General features: G+C 39.2%; 2 protein-coding genes across 16 annotated transcripts in view; one reads left to right on the top strand and one right to left on the bottom strand.

Moving 5' to 3' along the window:
* MYCBP2 (MYC binding protein 2) overlaps positions 1–24,408 on the top strand; it is a 1,055,480-nt gene that overhangs the window by 521,327 nt on the left and 509,745 nt on the right. The window lies entirely within an intron of this gene.
* SCEL (sciellin) overlaps positions 1–24,408 on the bottom strand; it is a 110,415-nt gene that overhangs the window by 75,909 nt on the left and 10,098 nt on the right. For 14 of the 15 annotated variants that reach the window (XM_050766451.1, XM_050766452.1, XM_050766455.1 and 11 more), the window contains exons 2-8: positions 15,384–15,445; positions 14,585–14,702; positions 11,469–11,528; positions 7,519–7,587; positions 3,626–3,694; positions 3,008–3,046; positions 1,914–1,994 (exon numbers count right to left, since the gene is read on the bottom strand). In XM_050766451.1, coding sequence (XP_050622408.1) covers positions 1,914–1,994; positions 3,008–3,046; positions 3,626–3,694; positions 7,519–7,587; positions 11,469–11,528; positions 14,585–14,702; positions 15,384–15,426 — 479 coding nt within the window. In that variant the 5' untranslated portion in view covers positions 15,427–15,445. The remainder of the gene's footprint in view (positions 1–1,913; positions 1,995–3,007; positions 3,047–3,625; positions 3,695–7,518; positions 7,588–11,468; positions 11,529–14,584; positions 14,703–15,383; positions 15,446–24,408) is intronic. The other variant, XM_050766450.1, reaches the window with a different exon arrangement.

Raw genomic sequence — 24,408 nt, 5'->3', positions numbered from 1 at the left:
TCCACCCACCTGGGCCTCCCAAAGTGCTGGGATTACAGGTGTGAGCCACCACACCCAGCCTCAAAATATAATTTTTTAAAAACTGTGGGCCAGGTGCAGGGGCTCACGCCTGTAATCCCAGCACTTTGGGAGGCCAAGGCAGGTGGATCACCAGGTCAGGAGCTCAAGACCAGCCTGGCAAAAATGGTGAAACCCCATCTCTACTAAAAATACAAAAATTAGCTGGGCGTGGTGGTATGTGTCTATACTCCCAGCTACTCGGGAGGTTGAGGCAGAGAATTGCTTAAACCCGGGAGGCAGCGGCTGCAGTGAGCCGAGATCGCGCCATTGCACACTCCATTTCCAAAAAAGAAAGAAAGAAAGAAAGAAAGAAAGAAAGAAAGAAAGAAAGAAAGAAAGAAAGAAAGAAAGAAAGAAAGAAAGAAAGAAAGAAAGAAAGAAAGAAAGAAAGAAAGAAAGAAAGAAAAGAAAAGAAACTGATAGAAAACGCTGACAAGTAAGAATATTGAAAGCGTAAGTGAATATCATAGCAGCACTAGCTTCAGTTCTAACCTTAATTAGAAAGATGTCCTCACATCACTAGGTCATAATTTTAGTTGGTAGCAATAGCTAAGCAGAAAGATCAAGATACGAACGAAAACTGAAGATATTCAGATGAGAACAGTATGCACTACAGAAGAAAACGCAGACAGGAAAGCTGGCTTTAAATTGTTTAAGTAGGTCTCTTCTCTGAGCCACTGCAGAGCTGAACTAAGACAAGTTACGAGTCACTCAAGGCAGATCCCAGCTCAAGGTAAGGAATAGATGCTACCCAGGAGAGCAAGTCAAAGATGTGTCCCAAAATAATGAGAGTCTTATTGCTGGCTTCAGTGACCCTGAATTATGCCCAAAATGTCAGAGGAAAGATTCTTGCACTAGGTAGGAGATTGAACTGACTATCCTAAAATTTCTCTTTCAAACTTAGGAATCTGTTTTTACTAGGCAAAGGGTCAAGGGGCATGAAATTTAGGTTCAAGGGAAAGATGAATCACATTTCTGAGACTTTGCAGCCTCAACCAGAATTTTGTTGAAGGAAAAAAATAGAATCAGTCATTTTTCTCCAGCAGCACCACGGTGATGTCAGCCGGTCCATCAACAAACATTGAGTACCTACCCCGTACAGAGCATGGACCCAGGTACAGACAGGGAAATTGAGAAAATTTTAAAACATTGATGTTTGTAAATGCTTATTTTCCATTTGCATCACAATTCATAGCCCTGGGGTTTTTTCAACATGCAAACTTCTCTTCCACCATCATGTTCTGCCCCATGAAGAATATTTGGTCACCACTGGTCCAACTACTCCTCCGTGCCTGCTAATTACATAGGACTCGGTACCAGCAGAATGTGGGAGACCATGGAGAGGAGGTCGGTGGAGGAGGCAATAATCAAACAAATACAGATGGATGTCTCCAGAAAGGGTCTTTGACTCTGCATTTGGAAGCAAGACCAGCCCAATCCACAGAGCGGAGGTGGCATCTCCACATACAGGCCTGTTTCAGGAGCATGGCAGCATGGGGCCCTATATTCATCGTTATTTCAGGTTAAGATATTCCCAACAGCAACACTCCATGAAACATGCTACCTCAAGCAGTTCGCCATTTAACATGCAAGCTCTGTCATCTAAAAGATTTCCTAGAAATTCAAGGCCCTAAAGGAACTGAAAACAAGACTCTATATTTGAGAAAGAGATTGTTGGAGGAAAGAGCTGAAGTTTGGGAACAGCAGAATGTAGATGCTGGATCCCCGCCAAAGAGAGGAGGAAGCTTTCTAATGCTGCCTGGGAGTTTGGTGGATGACTTGCTTCAGAAATTAATAAAGAAGAGTCTTTCATAGTATATCAGCAAGAGGCAGACACAGTGAGTTCATTGTACCTCTTCTTCTTTACAGGAGTAGTAGCAGAAGTGGATGCTACGGTGTTGGAGGTGTTTGCATTCAGTGAACCGCCAGGTTGCCTGTTTAATGACAAGAACAACAATTAATCACACTCTCAAACTTTTTCATTTCAGCCTACCTTTGAAAAGTCTTAAATTCTACTCATATTCCTGCCTGCTCTCTGTTCATCATAAAGTGTTTCACTTGAGGATGGAAAAACAGCCAAAAATCTTCTCCCTTAGTTGACATATTTTAGAAGTTGTCAGGTTCTCATAGAACTAGCTAAAACTAAAGGAATAAAGAAGTGATTCATAAAATGACATTAACTGTCTGAAATTCACACCAATCAGTTCTGGCGTGCTACAGATTCACATTTCTTTTATTCCTGTGATTGTATTGTGACTAATTATGTTGCAGTTTTTTGCATTAGAAAAATTTTTAAATCATACCGTCTTAAGTCTCTATCTAGCATTTATTCATATATGCAGATCCTCAAAAATGGAAGTGACCCAGGCCCGTTTAAAGCTCTGAGAGCTGTGATCCAGTGTATAAATCACTTTATACATAAATAGGAATTCAAAAATAAAATAAGTTTACAAATATGTCTGATTTGGGCTGCTTGTAACCACCAGTAGTACATTCCAGGGAAAATGTATTTCGTTTAAATAGATTTTTAGCTCACCCCATGATTTCCCAATTCAATTTTCTCTGAAGCAGGAGGCATAGATGTGAAGGGTGGGTAGGGAAGGAAGTGAGGTGTGGAGGAAGGGTTAATTATTGTGGGAGTAGAGAGAAGAAAAGTCCTGTGGGGGAAAAAATAAGGAGTCTAGATTTTAACAAAGAAGAAGAAAGAAAGGATCACCTAAGCTTTGGTGTTTGATTAGAGTTATGACTGGAAATCTTTTTTTCTGCAAAAGTCCAGATAGTCACATTTGGACCTTTGCAGACCATTTTGGTATTGTCTTCTACTACTCAACTCTGCCAGAGCAATAGGGGCATGGCTGTATTCCAATAAAATTGGCCTGAGGTGGTTTTCCCTGGTTTTTCTTGAACACGTAAAAAGAAATATACTACAATTAGAAAGAATACATACAACTTTGTTACTTCCGGTGATCTAAACATGGACATGCTCCTGGTAAGAGAGAAAGAAAGCAAAGTTTGAACAATGAAGAATGAACGTTTGCATCTATTTGGAATTATTCTTGAATTTAGAGTTATTAAAAGTTAGACATTGGTGAGAGAAAGAAATAGAAAGCATCATATTTTAATAAATTTCATAAGATGATTTCATGATTTTGTCTCTTGTACTAGAGTCCAAAGAATTTTTCTTCTTCTGAAAATTTAGTGTCGTTTAAGTCCAGTATTTTTATTTGTTGGATTCAGTAATTTTCCTTAACAATAATAATGTAAAATTTGCATTTGTACCTATTTCATAATTTTGCCACCAGGACAACTTAAACAGAAACATAAATGTGGTAAGAATGGTGATTTGGAGCTACTAGCGCTCTTGATTTTTAAGCTAAACAACAAGATTTTATTCTAGCCATGCACAGGAGTAATGATTTTTACTCCTGAATTTCTGCAATAAAAATAATAGAGAGTAAGAATTTACAGAAAGATATCAAGTAGGATTGAAGAATTGCAAGTGCATAGGTAACACTTAGAAAAATATTATACTTGAGCCTTTCCCATAGCTAGTAGATACTGGTACCTATTGGTTAGTTGTTTATCCAAGGTATTGGCCTTATACGTTTTAGCAGCATCATTTCTGTCTGAGATCCTTTATAAAGAAACAAGACAAAAGTCTGAATAAACATTTAAATTGTCAAACTCCTTTCAGACCATTTTCTTGCTAGAATAGCTTAACAATATAACCTTTCTCCCGTAAAGAGAACTATTTTTCAAGTGTTACATTTTAGAAAATTTTTAAATAAAAAGAAACTACTTACGACAAAATCTACTTATGAAGTTGTTTTAATAGAGTTTGAAATTTTATTTTATTTTATTTTATTTTATTTTATTTTATTTTTTGAGACAGAGTCCTGCTCTGTCACCCAGGCTGGAGTGCAGTAGCGTGATCTCAGCTCACTGCAACCTCCGCCCGCAGGGTTCAAACTATTCTACTGCCTCAGCCTCCTGAGTAACTGGAACTACAGGCACTCACCCCCAAGCCGAGTTAATTTTTGTAGTTTTAGTAGAGATGATGTCTCACCACGTTGGCCACATTAGTCTTGAACTCTTGACCTCAGGTAACCCACCCACCTCCACATCCTAAAGTGCTGAGATTACAGGTGTGAGCCACTGCGCCCAACCTGAAATATTAAAAGTGTTATGCCTTTTGCCTGTTTGTCTTTCTGACTCTTCGAGCATTTAACTCATTAACTATTTTCATTTTCATTATTGTCTAATGATATATCTTGTCAATGACAGTACTTCCTAAGTCAGCGAAAGGCGTCAATGAAATACTTTTTTTTTTTTAATGGTTTGTGGCATAAACAATATTATGTGTTTGCCAAACACATTTTCTTTTCTTTCTGAGCAATCAGGGAGACCACATTTCCCAACCTTCATTGCAATTAAATTGGGACCATATGATTGAGCTCTAGACTAAAGAGTGTGGGCAGACATGTTATCTGCCACTTCCAGACCCATTGTAAAACCTCCTGGTGATCTTCCATGTTCTTTCTTCCCCCTTCTACTATGGCTTTGGTATGCATGGCAGCATAAAGATGGCAGCATTAAAATATGGAAAGAACTTAGGTCCCTGAGTCACTTCATGGACTCCAGCAAATCACATTGGACTCTGATGTGTCAAGCAGTACCTTATAGTATGTTAAACCATCTAGATTTGGAAGAGAGGAAGCAGACTTGTTAAAAAGTTACTCTACCTTGACAAATTAGTTTACTTTGACTAATACATGTAATAAGTCCAAATGATCATTAGAGATTTTAATCATTCTAATCTCATAGATCTAGAAAAGCTGTGTTCATCTGCTTCTTGAGTTAGAAAGGACAAATAAGGAAGGTTATCATTCTCTACCAATGGTAGGATCTCATAACTTCGGCCCCGTTCCTTCTTTCCTTGTCTCATACCTACTACTGTTTGCTGGTCATTTGATATGCTTTCTCGACTCTCCAGAACATCCCTGCAAGGTAGGCATAATGATTTTCATTTTATAGATAAAGAAATGGAGTCTCAGAGTCATTGTGTGGCTTTCTCTTGGCAACACAAATAGAAAGTAGTCTATCTCCCAAGTCATTCACTGGGATCCAATGTCATATATTTGATTCTGTAGTATGATTGTTCCCCAAACGCATATATTAGGTTAACACATCTTCCTTTAGTCTTTATTCTTCATCTCTCACAATCTCTTTCATGCTACCTAGGGGATAAGTCTATCAATGGTAATGGAGAGAACTCTAAACCACCATTTCAATATGTATGTTGATTTCATATTGCTGGGGGATATTAATTTTGTAATTATCCTGGAAATTAAATTTCTGTCAACTAGTGATATAAATTAGGTTATTTTAATAAAAATCGGTTTTGGAGACTTGAAATACCCAACAATGTAATTAGCAACATGATCAGAAAAGCTGAAGGAAAAGTTATACTTTCACAATGGAGCACTAGGGGGCCTCCTAACCTAGGTTTTCCAAATTAGTTATAACCCACTATCTCTGCATGCTACATACATATTTATGTTTCTTTTCCACACCTCGTCTTTTACACACATAAGTATATTTTAAAGGGAACTTTTCAAATGCAAACCCAGTACTTTTCTCATATTCATTAAAACAATTCATCTGCATCATTATTAAAATGCCAATGCACACATACTAGATATATTTGATCATCCTCCTCCTAAAATTATTTCATGTCTTACATTTTGGAGTGGTCTATATTACAGAAGTTCGGCTCCTGCTAACAGGACTTGCCTTTCTTTACTGACGCCTGTGTTCTCTTCCTCAAATCTATTTCCACATCGAGTGCCTTGGGAATGAGCTGCCAGAATACTTTTTCCAAACATACCACTAAAGTGTATAAAAAAATTATGTAATCTCTGGGCCTGCTTTCGAGAGTATAAAATGAAGGGCTTGGGATATATTGGTGGTTCTGAATCTCAGCTGCACATAGAATTACTTTATAAGCTTGAAAAAAAATGCTTGAGTTCCACCTCAGGCTAATTAAATCAGAATTTGAGGAGTGAGGGGTAGTAGGATAGAAGGCACCAACAAAGTTTAAGAGCTCCGTCAGTGGTTCTAATTTATAACTAAGGCTGAGAATGACCTAACTACATTGCCTGCGAGGTCTAGTCTATTTCCAGCATTCGTAGGCTGCGTCTCAGCTGACCTGACATAAACGTTCAGACACATAGCCTACAAAAGCTTATGTCTTCCACCTTACTTGAGGTCAATTATCTCACTTTAAAATTCATTCCTAGAAATAAGGTTTCCTTCTTCAATTAGCCATCTGCAAGACCAGGATGAATGGACAGAGGTATTTTATCTACCTCTTCTCTATGCACCGTTGTGGAGATGAGATCTTGTACATATACTACAAATTCATTTTTGACAAGGATGATAATTTTTAAAAGAGAAAGACTAACTCTTTAAGATACCAGTGTTGATTGTCCTCTATTAGGGTGACTGACTTGAAAGCCTAGGAATAGTGCAGAAGGTATATACATTTGCTACATTAATCAACACTGGCACAGTCTGAGTTTAGAATCTATTGGATGCTGTAAGTTACCATGTATTTTCTTAAAACCCAGTAGGTGCCATTTTTGCCTACAATTGCAGCACGTCTTTAGCTGCAAGGAGTAAACTCAACTAGCACTGGCTTTGGGTATTCATGGTGCCTATTTAATAGGAGTCCAAAAGACTCCTATTAAAGATGCTAACTTTGTCCTTTACTTCTGCTTACTAAGCATCTCTACCAAATCTAAACTAAAAATGTGATTTGTGGCATTTATACTTCAACCTGAATAGAAGTTGCCCTATTTTCCCTGTAGAGATGAGCGCTTTCCCTCCATGTAAGAAGGAACTAACAGCAGGCACACACGTTGGACTCATTCTATCAGCCCTATGGAGACTCCAGTGTCAAAAGAGTATTTTCACTTTCTAAAGAGAAAGTAAAGAGCTAATGTCTCTGTCCTGGAGTGTATTGAAACTATTGTATTATTAAAATTTATAGTCTCTCCATAAAGCAGTTGCACGGACTGATGTTTTTCCACCATCAGTGTGGAAGAACCAAATGTTGGAACAAGGATTACACATATTCACACACAAAAAAACCCTATATTCTTCATTTTAAATTGAACTAACAGATGCCGTGCAGTACCCACCCTAGCTGTACTCAAATCAGTGTCACTAAGAATTGTTCACATCAACCTACTATTAGCAAGATTTTAGAAATGCATCTAGTCAAGATTTAGTGAGATTTGAAGAAAGTAATTCAATTCTTAGAGCTCTCCATCCCTGGGAATAAAATAACAGCAATTCAAACCTTATTTTGGTAAACGTTTAAATTCTTCATAACTTTATAAGAAAAGGAATTTCATATGTTATGCATTCTACTTACATGGTTCAAAAGAACCTTACCTGTCCAAAGTGTCATCAGAACTATACCGACTAATTGTAGCTTTTGACACATCTCTCTCATTTACTTTCCTGTAGCAAAAATAATTACCAAAAAAATCAGATAAATTATAAAAAAAAGTTTATAAAACCTATCATACATATGGCAATATTTTGACCTATTTGAGTGGGAAATGTACATGTTACCAAGGAAAGATAGATTTAGAGTACCCAAATCTTCCAACTTGGATGGAATAAATTATGGAAAATCCAATATCCAATGCTAATAAAAGATTCTTCTCTGGCTTCAATTATTTCTAACAACAATGTAACATATTCAAATTAGGGATAAGGATTCGTAAATCATACAACACAACAAACAACACGACACGCAAAATGGTTAATAACTAATGTGTACTCTTGTCAATGTTGTTTATTTCTACATAATAGGAACTCAATCTTTTATACTCAACTATATTTTGTTTGCAGAATTTTAGCAGTGCCATAAACCAGCACCATGGACTAAATCCGTAAACGCTTTGTTTAATATTCAGCACCGTGGACAGGGTTGAAAGAAGGGAACTTACAGGGAGAAGGAGGGGAAAGACAGCAAAGAAAGGAAAGGAAGGAAACAGGAAAAGCTGGGAAAATGAAAAGGAGAAAGTGGGAAGCGAGAGAAGGGAAGGATAGGAGGAAAAGAGGAAGAGAGAAGAGTGATAGGAAGAAGGAGAAGAGAGACAAGGGCAAAGAGAGGAGAGCAAGACAGATGAGCAAAAATGGGGGGAGGGATTTAGAAAATAACAGAAAAGAGGATAGAAGGTTCAACAGAAGGAATCGTGATCATGGAAGCAAAAGAAAGATCTTGATCAAACATGAAAAAGCCTGTTTAATGCCTCCTATAACCCTATGATATAAAGCAAGCAAGCTTTTTGGAGAATTCTCTATTATTTATTGTGTTTGTTTTTCCAAGTATCATTTAAAACCGTCCTATCCAAAGTATTGCATTAGAATAAGTACTAAGACTAGGTGCTAAAGATTTAATTTTAAACTTGATGTGGCATATTTTCACTAAGCAACTATTTGGATGTATTCAATATAAAAAGTACTACAAATAGTGCAAAAAGTATATTTGCTGTATTAGTAGTGGAGAAAGTAACATTTGCTGTATTAATCAACACTGTTGTACTAATAAATATAAGGAAATCTAGAATAAAATAACTATAGCTGCCATCTACAGAGTAAGACGGACAAATCAGGTATGTACCTCCAAAGACAGTACCTCCAAAGACAGAAAGTAGTGAGTGCCATAAAAGAGGTTTAGGTAAGGTGTAAGGAAGTTCTAAGTTGAGAAAGCTGATTTCTAGGTATGCAAACCAGAGAAGGCTTTATGGAATGAAGTGCAGTTTGAGCTGGGCCTTGGAGGGGAAATAGATGTGGAATAGATGTGAACATTTTCGAATAGAGGTAGAGGGAACAGTATCAGTTGAGGCAAGAAAAAAAGTGAAGAAAAATGCCAAATACAACTCCCCCAAAGTTTAATACAACCCCAAAGTGAAATCATGGCGTGGTTCACCATCGTGTGTAATGTGTAAATGCAAGCAGGTGCTGGAGGGCCATCTGACCCCTTCCAGAAAACAGCCCCTCCCAAGACACTACCACTATGTCTCTAGGTGGCCCTTGTCTTCCTACTACTTATCACAATAAGACATGTTTCAACATGTTATTTTCATTCTCTCTCCTCCCTCACTTTCAACTAGGATGCAAGTTCTGTGAAAGCAGCGACTTTCCAATTGTGGATAATATGAAGGTATTATCTAAGGTGATGACAGTATATTATTTATTTTCCTTTATTTTCAGACCCCACTCATGTCAGCTCTCTGCACACATTGTCATCTCTGTGGGAAGTGCTTCTTTCCTTGCTCCATGCCCAACAGCCAGTCTTGCCCATTTGGGAAATTTTTCCTCATAATCCTTCAAGCATCATCACCAACACCAAAGACCACTTCCATAGTGAGGTCTCTGATTATTTAGGCAGAGTTAGTCTCCCCTCCTTTCTATTCCCATAGTGCACTCACACATCTCTACTATAGCACTTTCCGTGACAAACTTTAGTATTTTCATTTGTGGATATTTTTTCATGAATACAAGAGCTCCTTAAGGTCAAAGATTATGTTCTATGCATCTTTGTATTCCTGGCACCTGGCACAATGCTGGCACAGAGCGGGTGCTCCAAAGTGGCTGTTGAGTGGGCATCAAGGTAAAGACAGCCTCTGCAGAGCAGAAAAATGACAAGTGACACCCTCTGAGCAAGTACCAGGAGAAAAACAATCTGCCCTACTCTTTTAGGGAGATTGATTCTGTGATGTTAGTTATAGGTCAAGGGGGAAATGTCTAGGGCTTACAGATTTTTGTTCCTTAAAAGACTGATATGCTACTTTAGCCACAACACTGGCCACCATGAGGAAGGGTTCAGGAAACCAATACAATTTAAAATATGAAATAAGCATGAAAGGGATTATGCTCCTGTTAACCTAAAGCACATTGTATGTACATTAAGAATATGAAGCGTATTTCACACTTAAAAAACACAAGGGTCTGTGTTCTTTAATCATTCCAGAGAAAGGTGAATAACATATAGGCAGCAATTTCCACGGGTGGCTGGACTCAAATGATGAGCCTCTCCTTTGTTGGTGAGATCAGAGCCAGCTGAGAACCAGGCTCTGATCTTCAAAACCATAAAGACTAAGGACAGGGCCTCGGCGGAGTCTGCCAGATCACAGAACAGTAAATCAGATGAACTAAAGCTGGCATCAGGAAAACGAAACGGCAACTCTGTGTAGAGGGTTATATGCTCAGCACCCTTAAAACAGGTCAAAATTATTAAAAAGTTTAAAAGGGTTGAAAGAAATTCATAAACAAAAGTTTCCAACATAGACATGTCCCAGGTGTCTGCTTAACTTTTTAAGCTCCACGCCATAGAAGACATCCACACTCCCTTTCTAATTACATTTTAATGACAAACAGACACAAGCTACTAGACCAGATAAAACTTGCGTCTGATAAATAATTAGGTTCTTCTGATGGGTGTGGTTGTTTGTATGCATGTGAGTACAGCTGTGTTTTAGTAACAATATTCTCTATTTTTTATCAGTCCGAGATTATTTACATCATTGTGATTACTGTTTTATCTTAATTTTTCTACTAATGTGCTTTGATCAGTCTATTTGCCACTGAGGATCAGTTCATGTTTTCCCACTAGCCCAGGAGTTTCCAAAAAGAAAGGTACTGTACCATAAAGCAAGTGAACTCTGGAGTTGTTATTTCTGTGTTTTAGGATTCCTTTCCCTAAGGTTCAGAGATATCTAATCTGGTCATGTTGCTGTTGTTGTTTGTTTGTTTGTTCATTCATTTGTTTGAGAAACAGGGTCTTCTTCCATCACCCAGGCTGGAGTACAATGGAGCATCACTGCCCACTGCAGCCTCAGTGTCCCAAGCTCAGGCAATCCTCCCACCTCAGCCTCTGGAGTAGCTGGGACAACAGGTGTGTACCATCACACCTAGTTAAATAATTTTTTTTTTTTTTTAAGACACATTGCCCAGGCTGGTCTCGAACTCCTAGGCTCAAGAGATCCTCCCACTTTGGCCTCCCAAAGTTTTGGGATTACAGGCATGAGCCATGGCACCCTGCCTGATCTGATCGTGTTTCTATGAGAGTCCTTTCTCTGCCTGTCAGGAGGACTACCTCCATGGGATGCACAGAGGGTTGGTTATGTTCTGCCTCCAAGTCATGGCTCTGGAGAGGCAGAGTTTTCTTGTGGAAACCTCTGATGATATCACAGATTCTCCTTCACATGCCCAGAACATCGGGGAAAGCCCGAGGCATGCTGCAAATATTCAGCTGTCTTCAACAAGTCTTCTCTGAAAACTACCATCTTTATGTTACATCTCATGATGTAACATGTCTGAACACCCACCTGTCCAATGCATCATGGGAATTATGTCGGTTGAGCACCACCCTACCATAATTTTCATCTCTGCAAAGAAAGAACAAAAGTATGTCACATAGAAAGTTACCACAATATTGGCTAAGCACCAAATGAGAGAGACATGAGGGCGAGCTCACAATTTTTGGCAAGGTTAATTCATTTTACTTCAGTTGTGAGAACACAAAATTATGTATCTATTTTAACCAGTCACCACTTGAAAGAGCATGAGAAAAGGAACAAGTTTGTCAGTACAAATGATCATTTATCCCATGAGGTTTGCACATGATTCGACAATGAATGAGTGTTGTGATGTGTTTTGTTTTATCAGACTGTGGGAATATGAGCCCATTTGCTTTATACGTATTAGAAGAGTCCTTTTTGGCTTGAAGTCAAATACAAAAGCTTTCCACAAATTGTGTTTAAATTTAAGCAAGCCCATTATGTCTGGATATGTTGGTGGACTTGACAGTTCTCCTTCATAAAATGTGGGAAACTCAGTACCAATATTTGTGGTTAAGGAGATTTATAATTCACAGGAGACCTAGCCCACTTTTGAGCCATGAGAATACAGTTTGCTCTAGTTAATCATTAAAATAATCCTATGAATTAGGCAGTGAAGACACTGTCACATCCAGTTCACAGATGAGAAAATTGATTGGGGATTTTGTGGCTTTCCTAAGACCACAAGGTTAGCAAGTAACAGACATGCGTCTAGGACCCATATCTTTGCATTCCAAACCATTGCTATTCCTACTGGTCAACCCTGCAATCGACCTTCATATGTAAAATCTCAAAGTAATATAATTCTTGTTTTGTAGAGTGGAACTGAAAGTACAGGCCCTTTCAGGAAATGTCAAAACATGTAGTGAAGCCTTTGGATTTGAGCCAAGGCAGAAAGTACTTGAACCTATTTCATGTCAACCCAACCAAACCTGAAATACCACATTTTTCCTGGTTGTGCTCCAGTAACATTACTCAATCCTCTGGTACTTTTTTTTTTTTCTTTTTTTTTTTTTTTTTGATGGAGTCTTGTTCTGTATTCCAGGCTGGAATGCAGTGGTGCAATATCTTTGCTCACTGCAACCTCTGCCTTCCGGGTTCAAGCAATTCTCCTGTCTCAGCCTCCCGAGTAGCTGGGATTACAGGTGCCCGCCATCACGCCCAGCTAATTTTTGTATTTTTAAAGTGGAAATGGGGTTTCTTCATGTTGGCCAGGCTGGTCTCGAACTCCTGACTTGCCCACCTCGGCCTCCCAAAGTGCTGGGATTACAGGCCTGAGCCACCACGCCCGGCCTCTGGTACCATTTTTAATGAAGCTATAAAAGAACTGTAGTAGACAATTAAATAGAAAGATGAACAGTAAAAGTGAAACAATGCCAACAAATATATACTCTCAAAGACCCCAAGAGAACTTTCCTATCTTCCTCCGTATCTCTTACTGAAATTTTTGAAAGAGCAGCAGATACCAGGCATATTTTTATCTGAGGCAGAATTATAACACACAGCCCAGAACTGGGCCAGGGAAAATCAGGGAAGCATCAAAGCCAATTTTCCCTTCACTCAGCAGCTCCTATGCCATCCAAGTTGGCTTCCCTGGGTTTTCTTGGGGAGGCATGCCTGGCATAAAAGCAACATTCCTCCCAACTGTGATTTGTCTTATACATTCTATCTTCACTCATCTGTGTAAATATTGGCAATCCAAAATGTATGGTCTACATTTGACATGACACTATCACTACAGAAAATTGGAAATGCTCTGACAGAAGCAATAAATGCTGTTTCATGGAAGGAAATGATTGTTGTCCAATAGTGCTAACTCCAAAAGTTAGTGTGAGTCTCTAAATCTCTAAACTCCTGTATATTTCCTTGAAATAATAATATTCAATAACAGAAATTAATAGATATTTTAAATTTAACATTTACACGAATGACCCTTAAATAACCATATCTGCAGAGTTTGTAAATAGTTTAGAGTAAGTATCCTATAATGCAGGATTTCCCAACTTCAGGACTGTTGACACTTTGGGTTTGATAATGTTTTGTGTGGGAGCTGTCCTGTGATTTATAGGATATTTACCAGCATCCCTGTTCTCTGCACATTAAATACCAGAAGCACTCCCCAATTTTAACAACAAAAATGTCTTCCAACCTTGCCAAATGTCTCCTGGAGTTAAAATTGTCCCTGGTTGAGAAACATTTGTGTAATGGAAAAACAATGGACCATGTTAAAATCTCATCTCTACCACTAAATAGCTATGTGCCATTAGACAAGTTACTTAGCTTCTCTGAGCTCAGATCCCTCTTCTGTAAAATGAGGAGATATAACACCTACCTTGTGTTTTATTGTAAAATTACTGGTGCTTTATACATAAAGTATCTAACACCAAGCTTAATAACAAAGAAATTATAAAATGTCTACATAATTTATAACATACACACAACACGATATATATCTGGGCTGGACAAATACCTATTGCAAATCTATATTGGCAATGAGGCTATATGCCTATGGCCATAGTTTTCAAATCTTTAAACCTCTCAGCTAGTAGAAGTAATGCTCAAAACAGACAAAATTTTGTTGGTGGTAAGTACTTACAAAGTAATACCATATATTCCACCTTCCCAATACCTAGAAGTAGATGGCACTAAAATAAGTCGGTAATTTTTAAAATTTCTCTTGTACGTATCAAAATTTTATATATTAAATTTGGAATTATACTATTTTTGTTTATTTCAGCTGACATGATCAACATAGCAGGAATTGTCTGATCATGGATTAACTGTTACCTTTTTGGAAACTGGAAAGTCATGTTTTCTTTTCAATTTACCAAGTAAGCACAAATATCTATCCTAGGTAATAACCAGGCTCTCTCTCAGTAATAACTCACATTCTCTTATGTATGTGGATTTTTAAAATGGCAGAGGTATTCTTGAAACTCTGGTGTGTAACCTATTTATGCTTACTAAGTCTTACCAAAGATTAGACCATGCAACAAAGTGTTTCAGGAGAAAAGTATTCACTTTTCAGATGAGCATTAGCTTCCCAAACAGAGAATGCCTCTCTCTGCCCCTCCATCCACCCACCACGCTCCACACCAGCTTACTTTTCTTCTTCAGGGCGTTTCTTTATCCAACTGTTATCCTGTAAGAAAGTTCTTCTTTTGTTCACCTCCTGAAAATCCTGCTGCTTCCGTGTGGTTCCCAGAGTGGTGCTCTTCATCTCTATCAACAGAAACATGAAAGACTGGAAGATGTAATAGTGTGGAGTTGAGCGTGGGCTTGGTAACCTGAAAATCCTGAGAGGCACAACTGATTGGCCAGCATCAATCTTCTAGGCTGGCAAGTCCAGTACTGATTCAAAGTAGGATGCACCAGCAAGAAAGAACAGATCCCACACCCTATCACCAAAGATAACACACAAAGCTGCTCAGGTGCCAACTGAAACTGCCAGTGCCACTTATGAGGCCCCATCCAGTTCCTGGGAAAGGAGAACTCCCAGCCTGGGATAAACTGAGCCAGGATTTAGTGGGCTGGCCATTTTACCCCATAAGAAATATACCTTGGAAGCCCACAAAAGACTGTTTTTATAATACCTAGTAATAGTCAATAAGTCCTGGTCATTTGATTCTAAGTAACTTAATTCTTTTATTCTGTAAGAGCCAAACACAAAGAAGGTCATATTTTTTTAAAAAAGATATTTTTATTGATTTTTAAAAAATGAATTCCAATTACATGACTAAAAGTTGTGGCATGTATACTTTTTCTTAAGCCTAACTTTGCAATGCTAATTAAATTAGACTGTTGTTTCTCAGCATTCAATGTCTGTATTAAAGAACTGAGATCTGTGAGTTGTTTTACTGAAATTTTAAAGTTTTCTGAGTAAGAAAAACTCATGTACATTACCATTTCCTGTGGGAGACATTTTTCTCAAGGTAACATTGGACATGCTGCCTTCCAGTAAGGACCTAAAAGAAAAATGGGAAATAGAGAAAGCACAACAATGACTCTAAGAACCCGTAAGTGACTGTTTCATGACTGAGATTCACTTTTCAATGACAGTGATAGTCACATGGTCTGTCATAACAAATGCATGACATAAAATGCCCCTGAGAGTTCATCTCTTCCAACATATTTGTTTTACAGATGGAGAAAATGAGGCCCAGGGCGTTTTGTGATTCCAGCGTTATATCATAAGCAATTGGTAGAATCAGGCCATCAATTAATTCATGTGTTCAATCAATAATTACGCATGGAATGCTTACACTGTCCCTGGCACTGAGCCTGGTGCTGGGGGCAGAAAAATGAGTTAGACAAGTGTCTGGTCATGGTCAAGAGGGAGAGAGAGAGATTGTGCTGAACCCACAGCACACTGTGAATGCCCAAAGAAGGGCTCCTCAGCTCCTTCCTGAAAAAAGCCAAAGCAAACTCAGGAAATTGCTGTGTAATTAGAAGGAAAGCAACCAGGCACATGGAAATCACAGACTTTGAGAAGCATTGGTGATTTTAGGCAACTGCCACATGGAAAACTCAAAGTTTCTGAACTACTCTTCTGGTGTTAAGGGGTTAAGGTAACCCACAGCACCAGTCTGCCCAGGACTGATCCAGTTCCCCAGAACTGAATTATGACTTTGTGGGTCCTAGGCACTTTTGCCTTCAGGGTCCCTTCTTACTCACACAGACATACACACACACACAAATTTAAAATTATATCTTATGTTAGTATGAATATGATCCTGGCTGACTTCATTATTATTATTGTTCTATCAATATTTTTCTTCTGTTATTGAAAGAAATAAAAATTAGAATGCTTTTGTGGATCATAAACGTATTGTGGGCCTTTGTGCGCCTGAGTTAACCCTGCGTCTTCCTGAAAGTGGAAACCAGAAAAGTCCTGGGCAAACCTGGATGGCTGGTCACCCTAGGTGGGGTTATTATGTCCTTTCCAGTGTCCATCTCACCCAGACTGTGCATGGAACATAGGAGGGGCATTCAAGCTCAAGTCAGAAGCAAGTTTTAGGTCCATATTTATCACACTCAATGTCTGGAAAATGAACCACTTAATCTCCCTGCAAAATGAAGCTATTGAAACCTGCCATCTACTTCCTAAGTTGCTGTGATGATCAAATGAATAATGTACACAAAAAACCCACTTTGTTAAACGATCAAATGCTATTGGACTTAAGGAAATATTATCGGACAACTGTCTATAGGTATAACTTGGGGTTCTAAAAGCCCCCACTTCCTATCCTCTAATGCGAAAGTATTTCCTGCAACAACTTGCCATAGGACCTGAAGCAGAAAAGACACACTTCTCTGGGTCAAGGTATTATTTTCCTTGGGGTCGCTTCTTAGAATGTCAGTAGCACTGCAGAAGATCAGAGGTGGAGGCTGTAAGTGTCCAGACCAGCTCCCCCTCACCAGTCTGAAGCTTGGCAGCTACAGGCTCATGACGGCACCTTCCCTGAGGATTTGCCCTTCACTCTGCCTGGCTGGTTGCACAGCCTCCCCACTCACTACAACCTGGAGCCGGTGGCTGACTGACCGGGATAAAAAAGGTCAGTCCTTTGCCTCAAGATAGAATCAATTTTATCCAGTGACTTGCACTTCAGAGCTGGGATCTGGCTGTAGATCAGCCAGCAGAGTGCACATCCTTGCTCACTTCCTTCCCTGGCCTTCCCCTGCCTCTCTCCTGAAAGCACACCCTCAATAACTCAAAAGCACCCAAATGCCTCTCAGAAATGGCTTCTGGGAAACCTAACCTAAGACGTGGATTAAGAACCAATGTATTCATCATGACCATTACCTTCTCAGGGACCAGCAGCTGTTCGCTGCATGAATAGCTGATTCTGAAGGTCTTAGTGGAGTTAGAAAGAACTGCATCTAAGTGATGCTGTTTACTGACTGTGTCACCTTAGGTATGTTATTAGCTCAGGTCTCTTATTTGTATAATGAGATGAAATAGGAACATTATGAGGTTCAAATATTACTAGATAATATATGTAAAGTGTCTAATTATTGCCCAGCACACAGTAGGTGCTTGATAATTTTTAACTCCATACTCCATTACCTTGGCAAGCAGAGAGCAAAGACATAGGAGAGGTATGGTTGGATGTGGGATGGGATGGAACAGACTTGAACTTGGGCAGCTGGGCACACCAGAAGTGTCAGGGATCCCCTGGCTGGCTATGTTTAGAGGCTGCATAGATAACCTCTGGTAAAATAAAGAAGCACCTAAAGGCAAACTTAAAGCTCAACTAGTGACTATTTTGCCTCTCTCTGGGAGTGTGTCTCAGGACTTTTGGCTAACCTTTTTCCTGTTTCTAAATGGGCTCTGATATATTTTTTTTCCTCTTAGCCGATAAAGACCTGGAGAGTTCTCAGTTGATTGCACTAGAATTCTCAGGTGGTCAAAATGCTGATTGCATAATTAGTGATACATCGGCAGAGACAGTAATGCAATTGTGAGACAAAAGACAGGGTAAATGGAGAAAGGGTGTTTTACAATTACCTGCTTATTTTTCTGTCCCTCCCAAGAGACTGTGTTTCTAGTGGGCAAGGCCTAAATGTTTTCCTTCTATTCCCAGCATCTGGGAAAGAGTAGGTCTTCCCCGGGTGCTTGTTACTGGCCAAGTCATGTTCCTCCAAAATTCATATGTTGAAGTTTCCATCGCTTGTATCTCAGAAAGTGACTATATTTGAAGATAGGGCCTTTAAAGGGGTGATTAAGTTACATCCATGCCCCTGAGCAAACTATCGCGAGAACAGAAAACCAAACACCGCCTGTTCTCACTCATAGGTGGGAATTGAACAATGAGAACACTTGGACACAGGAAGGGGAACATCACACACCCGGGCCTGTTGTGGGGTGGGGAGGGAGGGGAGGGACAGCATTAGGAGATATACCTAATGTAGATGACGAGTTAATGGGTGCAGCACACCAACACGGCACATGTATACATACATATGTAACAAACCTGCACGTTGTGCCATGTACCCTAGAAGTATAATAAAATATAAATTAAATAAATAAATAAATAAAAAAGAGGTGATTAAGTTAAAACGATGTCCTTAGGGTGGGCATTAATTCAACCTGACTGGTGACCCTGTAAGAAGAGAAAATTTAGAAACACAAAGAGACAGCAGAGGAAAGGCCACTTTGAGGATACAGTAAGAAGGTGGCCATCTGCAGGCCAAGGAGAGAGGCCTCAGGAGAAATCCAAATCTGCCAATACCTTGATCTTGGATGCCCAGGCCCCACAACTGTGAGACAATGATTTTCTGTTATTCAAGTCACCCATCTGTGGTATTTTGTTATAACAGCCTGAGCAAACTATGGAATCCTTATGAAAAAAGTAATTTGAAGAGTTATAAGATAGCCAAGTCATTCAAAGAGCTTTGGTCCACACTGCACCTGATCTGTGTCCTCCGTGTCTTCAAATGGTTTATTGCACAGGATAATTGCTATTAGAATAAAGATCCACTGGTCGAGTCCCTGCCCTGAACAGGGCACCTCCGAAGCATTGTCTCTCATTTTTCACATAAACTCTGCAGGGTGGCTCTTGGTACCTCCAACTCCCAGGTCAGACTACTGGAGCTCAGAGAGAGGATGAAACATGTCCAAGGTGTTAAGGGGCTGTGTCGGGCTTCCAAACCAAGCCACGCCCTCCTCAGCAAACAGCACTAATGCCCATCAGTAGTCACTGCAAGACTAGGCTGCTGCCCTGGTGTTAGAACGAGAGCAGGAACGTGGATGCAGGGGCTTGCCTGGTGCTGGGCATCTCACTCCTTGGAAGTCCCATGACCTCCGTCAAGTGCTTGGTACCAGGGCAGCCTCTCAATGAACCGCTGCAACAAACAAACCTTCACAGGACAGGCTTCTCTGTGTATTCCCCAATATTCCTTAGGTTAAAAACATGTCCACACAAAAACTTGTACGTGAATGGTCATGGTAGCACATAACAGCCAAAAAGTAGAAATGACCCAAATGTCCATCAGTGGATGAATGGATACACAGCATGGTATCTCTGTGCAACAGAATATTACTCAGCATAAAAGGGAACAAAACACTGATGCATCCTACAACGTGAATGAAACTTGAAACATTAAGCTAAATGAAAGAAGCCAGGCACAGAAGAGGACACACTGTACGGTTCCATTGATATGAAACGTACAGAACAGTCACATCCATAGAAAAGAAAGTGGATTAGTGTTTTCCAGGGGTTAGGGGGAGAGGTGAATGAAGAGTGACTGCTAAAGGGAATGGGTTTCTTTTTGGGGTAAAATTAAAATACTCTGGAATTAGATGGTGGTGATGGTTGCACAATCTTGCGAATATATATATAACATAATAAATATAAAATTATATATTATATATTATATATTACATATTTATTAAATAATAAATATAATATATATTTAATAAATAATATAATATGTAATATGTAATTATTATAATATGATAAATATAAAATAATATGTCATATTATATATTTTATATTTATTATATTAATAATATCTATCTATCCATATATATATTTTTTTAGACAGAGTCTCACTCTTCACCCAGGCTGGAGTGCTGTGGCACGATCTCACCTCACTGCAACTTCTGCCTCCTGGGTTCAAGCAATTCTCGTGCCTCAGCCTCCTGAGTAGCTTGGTGTGTGCCACCACGTCTGGCTGATTTTTGTGTTTTTAGCAGACATGGAGTTTTGCCATGCTGGCCAGGCTGTTCTCAAAGTCCTGGCCTCAAGCAATCCACCTGCCTTAGCCTCCCAAAGTGCTGGGATTACAGGTGTGAGTCACCGCACCCAGCTGTGAATATATTTTTTAAAAAGCACTGAATTTTACACTTTAAAATGGTGAATTTTATGGTATGTAAATTATATCTCAACTCCAGAAACAAAAACTGGCAGCAGGCCAGGCCGTCTTTGAGCTAGAGAGGCAGAAAAGACACTCTTATATGTCCCGTGTGGTTTTGCCAGAATAAAATGCAATCAGATTATATTTCACAAGATTATCCCAGTCCCATGAGTATTTGTGCACCTCCATACACCGCTAACAATTGAGCCCTCCCTGGTATGCATCTGTATCAACTCCTAAATGTTAAACTGGTGCCGTGAGTGACCCATGGATCATTCATCATTGTGGCCTGAAAATATGCTCTCTGACCCTGAACTATGCAAGAAGCTGTCAAATTTATACAATAGAGACAAGCAGGCCTAGGCTTCTGTGGAACTCACAAACAGAAACCACATAAATAATATAAACACACATATTCAGGAACATCCTAGTTTAAAACTTTCTGTCTTCTGATTGGATCTTAGTTCCCACTTGTGGTTTAAGAAGAGTCATCCTATTGTACAGGAAAGCAGAATGAGAGTTGCAAGGATAAAGTCAATCCCAGGCAAGAGCATGTCTATGTGAATTAACAATGGGGTATAGCAGATTATGTGACAATAAGAGAATGTGATATTCTACCATGTTACCAAAACATGGAACCATTGGGTAGTGTGTTCTGTTATTTCAATTGAGCACATGCTATTTTAAAATATATATTACATATAAAGACATACAAATAGTTAACAGGTAAAATGCTCAACACCACTAATCATCAAAGAAAGGCAAATCGAAACTAAATGAGATACCATCTTACCCCAGTTAGAATGACTATTATTAAAAGGACCAAAATGACAGATGCTGGCAAGGATGCAGAGAAAAGAGAACTCTCATACACTGTTGGTGGGAATATTAATTAGTACAACCTCTATGCAAAATAGTGTGAACATTTCTCAAAAAACTAAAAATAGAACTACCATACGATCCAGCAATCCCACTGCTAGGTATCTATCCCAAAGAAAAGAAATCAGTATATTAAAGGGATACCTGCACTCACGTGTTTATTGCAGCACTATTCACAATAGCAAAGATATTGAATCAACCTAAGTGCCCATCAACAGACAAATGGATAAAGCAAATAGGTTATATATGCACAATGGAACTATACACAGTGGAATACTCTTCGACCATAAAAAAGAATGAGATCCTGTCATTTGTAGCAACATGGATGGAACCAGAGGACACTATGTTAAGTGAAATATGCCAGGCACAGAAGGACAAGTGCTGCATGTTCTCATTCATATGTGGGAGCTAAAAAACTTAATCTCATAGAAGTGGAGAGTAGAATGATAGATACCAGAGACAGGTAGGAGTATGGGTGGAAAGGGGAATGAAGAGAGGTTGGTTATGAGTAATAGCTCTAATGTTTGATATCAGGCTAGGGTGAGTAAGCAACAACATTACGTATATTTCAAAGTAACCAGAAGACTCAAAATGAAGCTAATGCATAAAAATGTTAAACATTCAGATAATGGATACCTTGACACGATCACTATACACCCTATGCATGTAACACACATGTATACCACAAATATGTAAAATATTTTATATCAATAAAAGATAAAATACATAAACTATATATGTAGTATATAGTTAGTAAATACAGTCTATATATAAATAATTTACTTATAAGTATACAACATAAAGAGCTATCCCTATAGCTATAAAATTAGAATTCAGTTTTTAGAAAACATACTTACACTCATTAAAACACATAAATTTATCTTATGCATGCCATATTCTTCTACTGATGCTACTTATGCCAGCCTCCCTGAACAAATATCCTCTGCTTGTGAAAATTTCCCTTATTTTCTTTTAGAAAGTGTATTAGTCTGTTCTCATGCTGCTAATAAAGACATACCCCAGACTGGGTAATTTATAAAGGAAAGAAGTTTAATTGGCTCACAGTTCCACATGTCTGGGGAGACCTCACGACGATGGTAGAAGGCAAATGATAAGCAAAGTCACATCTTACATGAGGGCAGGCAAGAGAGCATGTGCAGGGGAACTGCCCTTCATAAAGCCATCAGATCTCACGAGACTTATTCACTATCACGAGAACAGCATGAGAAAAACCCCACCCCCATGATTAAATTATATCCCACCAAGTCCCTCCCACGACATGTGGGGACTCTCACAATTCAAGGTGAGATTTGGGTGGGGACACAGAGCCAAATCCTATCAGAGAGTTAAAGATACACGCTGATCTTTATACAGACTTCCTGCCCATCTTAATGTCAACACCCTTCTTTTCCCCATTACATCTTATCCTTAGCTTCCCTTTATGCTCCAGAACTTTCCATCTCCCTCAAACCCTCAAAATTCATCTGACCTTCAAGGCCTCAGGATCTTTCTGTCTACTAGCCAATCTGAAGTAAAATGTGCCTGAACAGGTGACAACCTAATGTGTTTGCAGTGGCATAGGAGGAAAAATGATTGACAGCCCTTGAGCAAGAAAGTCCCAGATTGTGTGTGTCCCAGCTTCATCACTCATTAGCTACTTGGGCCAAGTCTCTGCTTCTGCCTCTGCAAAGAGGAAGTTATAGCAATCTTAAAAGGTTGTTATGGAAATTAAATGAGATAATGCTTTGTAAATTACAAATTCCTATAAAATCATCTAAAGCATTTTATTGTTTGAACTTTCCTCCCTACCTCGCAGACCCTAAAAGGGCAGCAGAAGCCTAGGTCAGAGGAGGACTGAGGTGGGATATGGGTAGAATACCAAAGAAAATTTAAAACACAGCAACCATCTGGGTTTTTGGCCAAAGAGCTATGTACTATGGAAGAGGCAGCTGGGATGTCCCAGAGAAAGAAAGTGGGTTTACCAGAAACTATTCTTAGGGAATATCCCAGAAGTTTTGGGATGAAGCCAGTGGGGGTATTTATAGGATACCTGGGGCTAGTCATTAACAGAGAGAAAGAGGGTAAGGCCCATGAGCTTGTTCAAACGTCTTATTTCACTGGTTTTCATTTAACCAGGTCTTCAGGAAAACACCTAGCTGACAAAAGCATGAAAATATCAGACCCTATGGCAGAATGCTGGGTCTGATTGGAGCTATCCCTAAACATAAAATGATGAAGAGATACCTGTTTTCCTCTACACATCTTTTTGCAGGAATTTCTGATGATCCGAGAGTTGATTAAGACTTCAGCCCTCCCAGTATGATACATAACCCTGGGTGCAGACCTCCAGATGGGCAGAGGATGAGGGAGTGAGGGATGAAAGGCAGTGGCACTGAGTTCATTGCAAAGGGTCTGCTTGCAAATCCTTCTGCACTCAGCATCCAAGCATTTTTATACCAAATCCATCATACCCTTTTGTCAACCAGTAAATTACTGAAAATATAATTAGTCTTATATGTAAAACATCATGAATGTTTTTATTTTAAAAATGAATTTTCATTCTTAAAACAGTTAGTAATCATTACTGTAGATTTTGGGGTAAATCTAAATTTTTATTTTAAGAATTATTCCAGAATGCCATGCCTCTCTCTTTAAAATTACAAATGTTACTCACATTTTTTTTTTAATGTTTAAGATTTATCTTAAATTTGGGGGGGGGGCTGGGGGCGGTATGTTCCAATGGGAGAGGACAGTAAGGAAAGGTCCAGTCATGATGATCTGGAGATTTCCAAGTAGAGACTTATAGCAGACAATGACGGCATATCTGATATCCATTCTCCCCTTCTTTCTTACTGATAGCTAAAGCCACATTTCTCAGGCTCTCTGAAGCTAGCAGTAGACACATTTGTAGTTCTGACTATTACAATTGAAGTGGAAGTCCCTGGGAAGAATGTGTGCTTTTGTGCTCCCCCACTCTTTTCTGAAAGTAAGGTGGCTTGCAGGAGGGAGGAGCAGTCCTCTTGGACCTTAGGGACTATGGGCAACCATAGGGACTAAATTCACACACGAAAAATAGCAGAGCAGGAAGTTAGAAGGGACCTGGTTCCTTGACAGTGTCATAGAGTTGCCACAAGAGCCCTGTATTATCTATCTCTGAGCTTCTCCTTCCAAGAGAAAAATAAACCTCCTC

Source organism: Macaca thibetana, chromosome 17 (assembly GCF_024542745.1).
Source record: "Macaca thibetana thibetana isolate TM-01 chromosome 17, ASM2454274v1, whole genome shotgun sequence".
Taxonomy (NCBI): Eukaryota; Metazoa; Chordata; class Mammalia; order Primates; family Cercopithecidae; genus Macaca; species Macaca thibetana.
The sequence above is the reverse complement of the archived record's forward strand: the minus strand, read 5'-3'. Positions and strand labels throughout refer to the sequence as shown.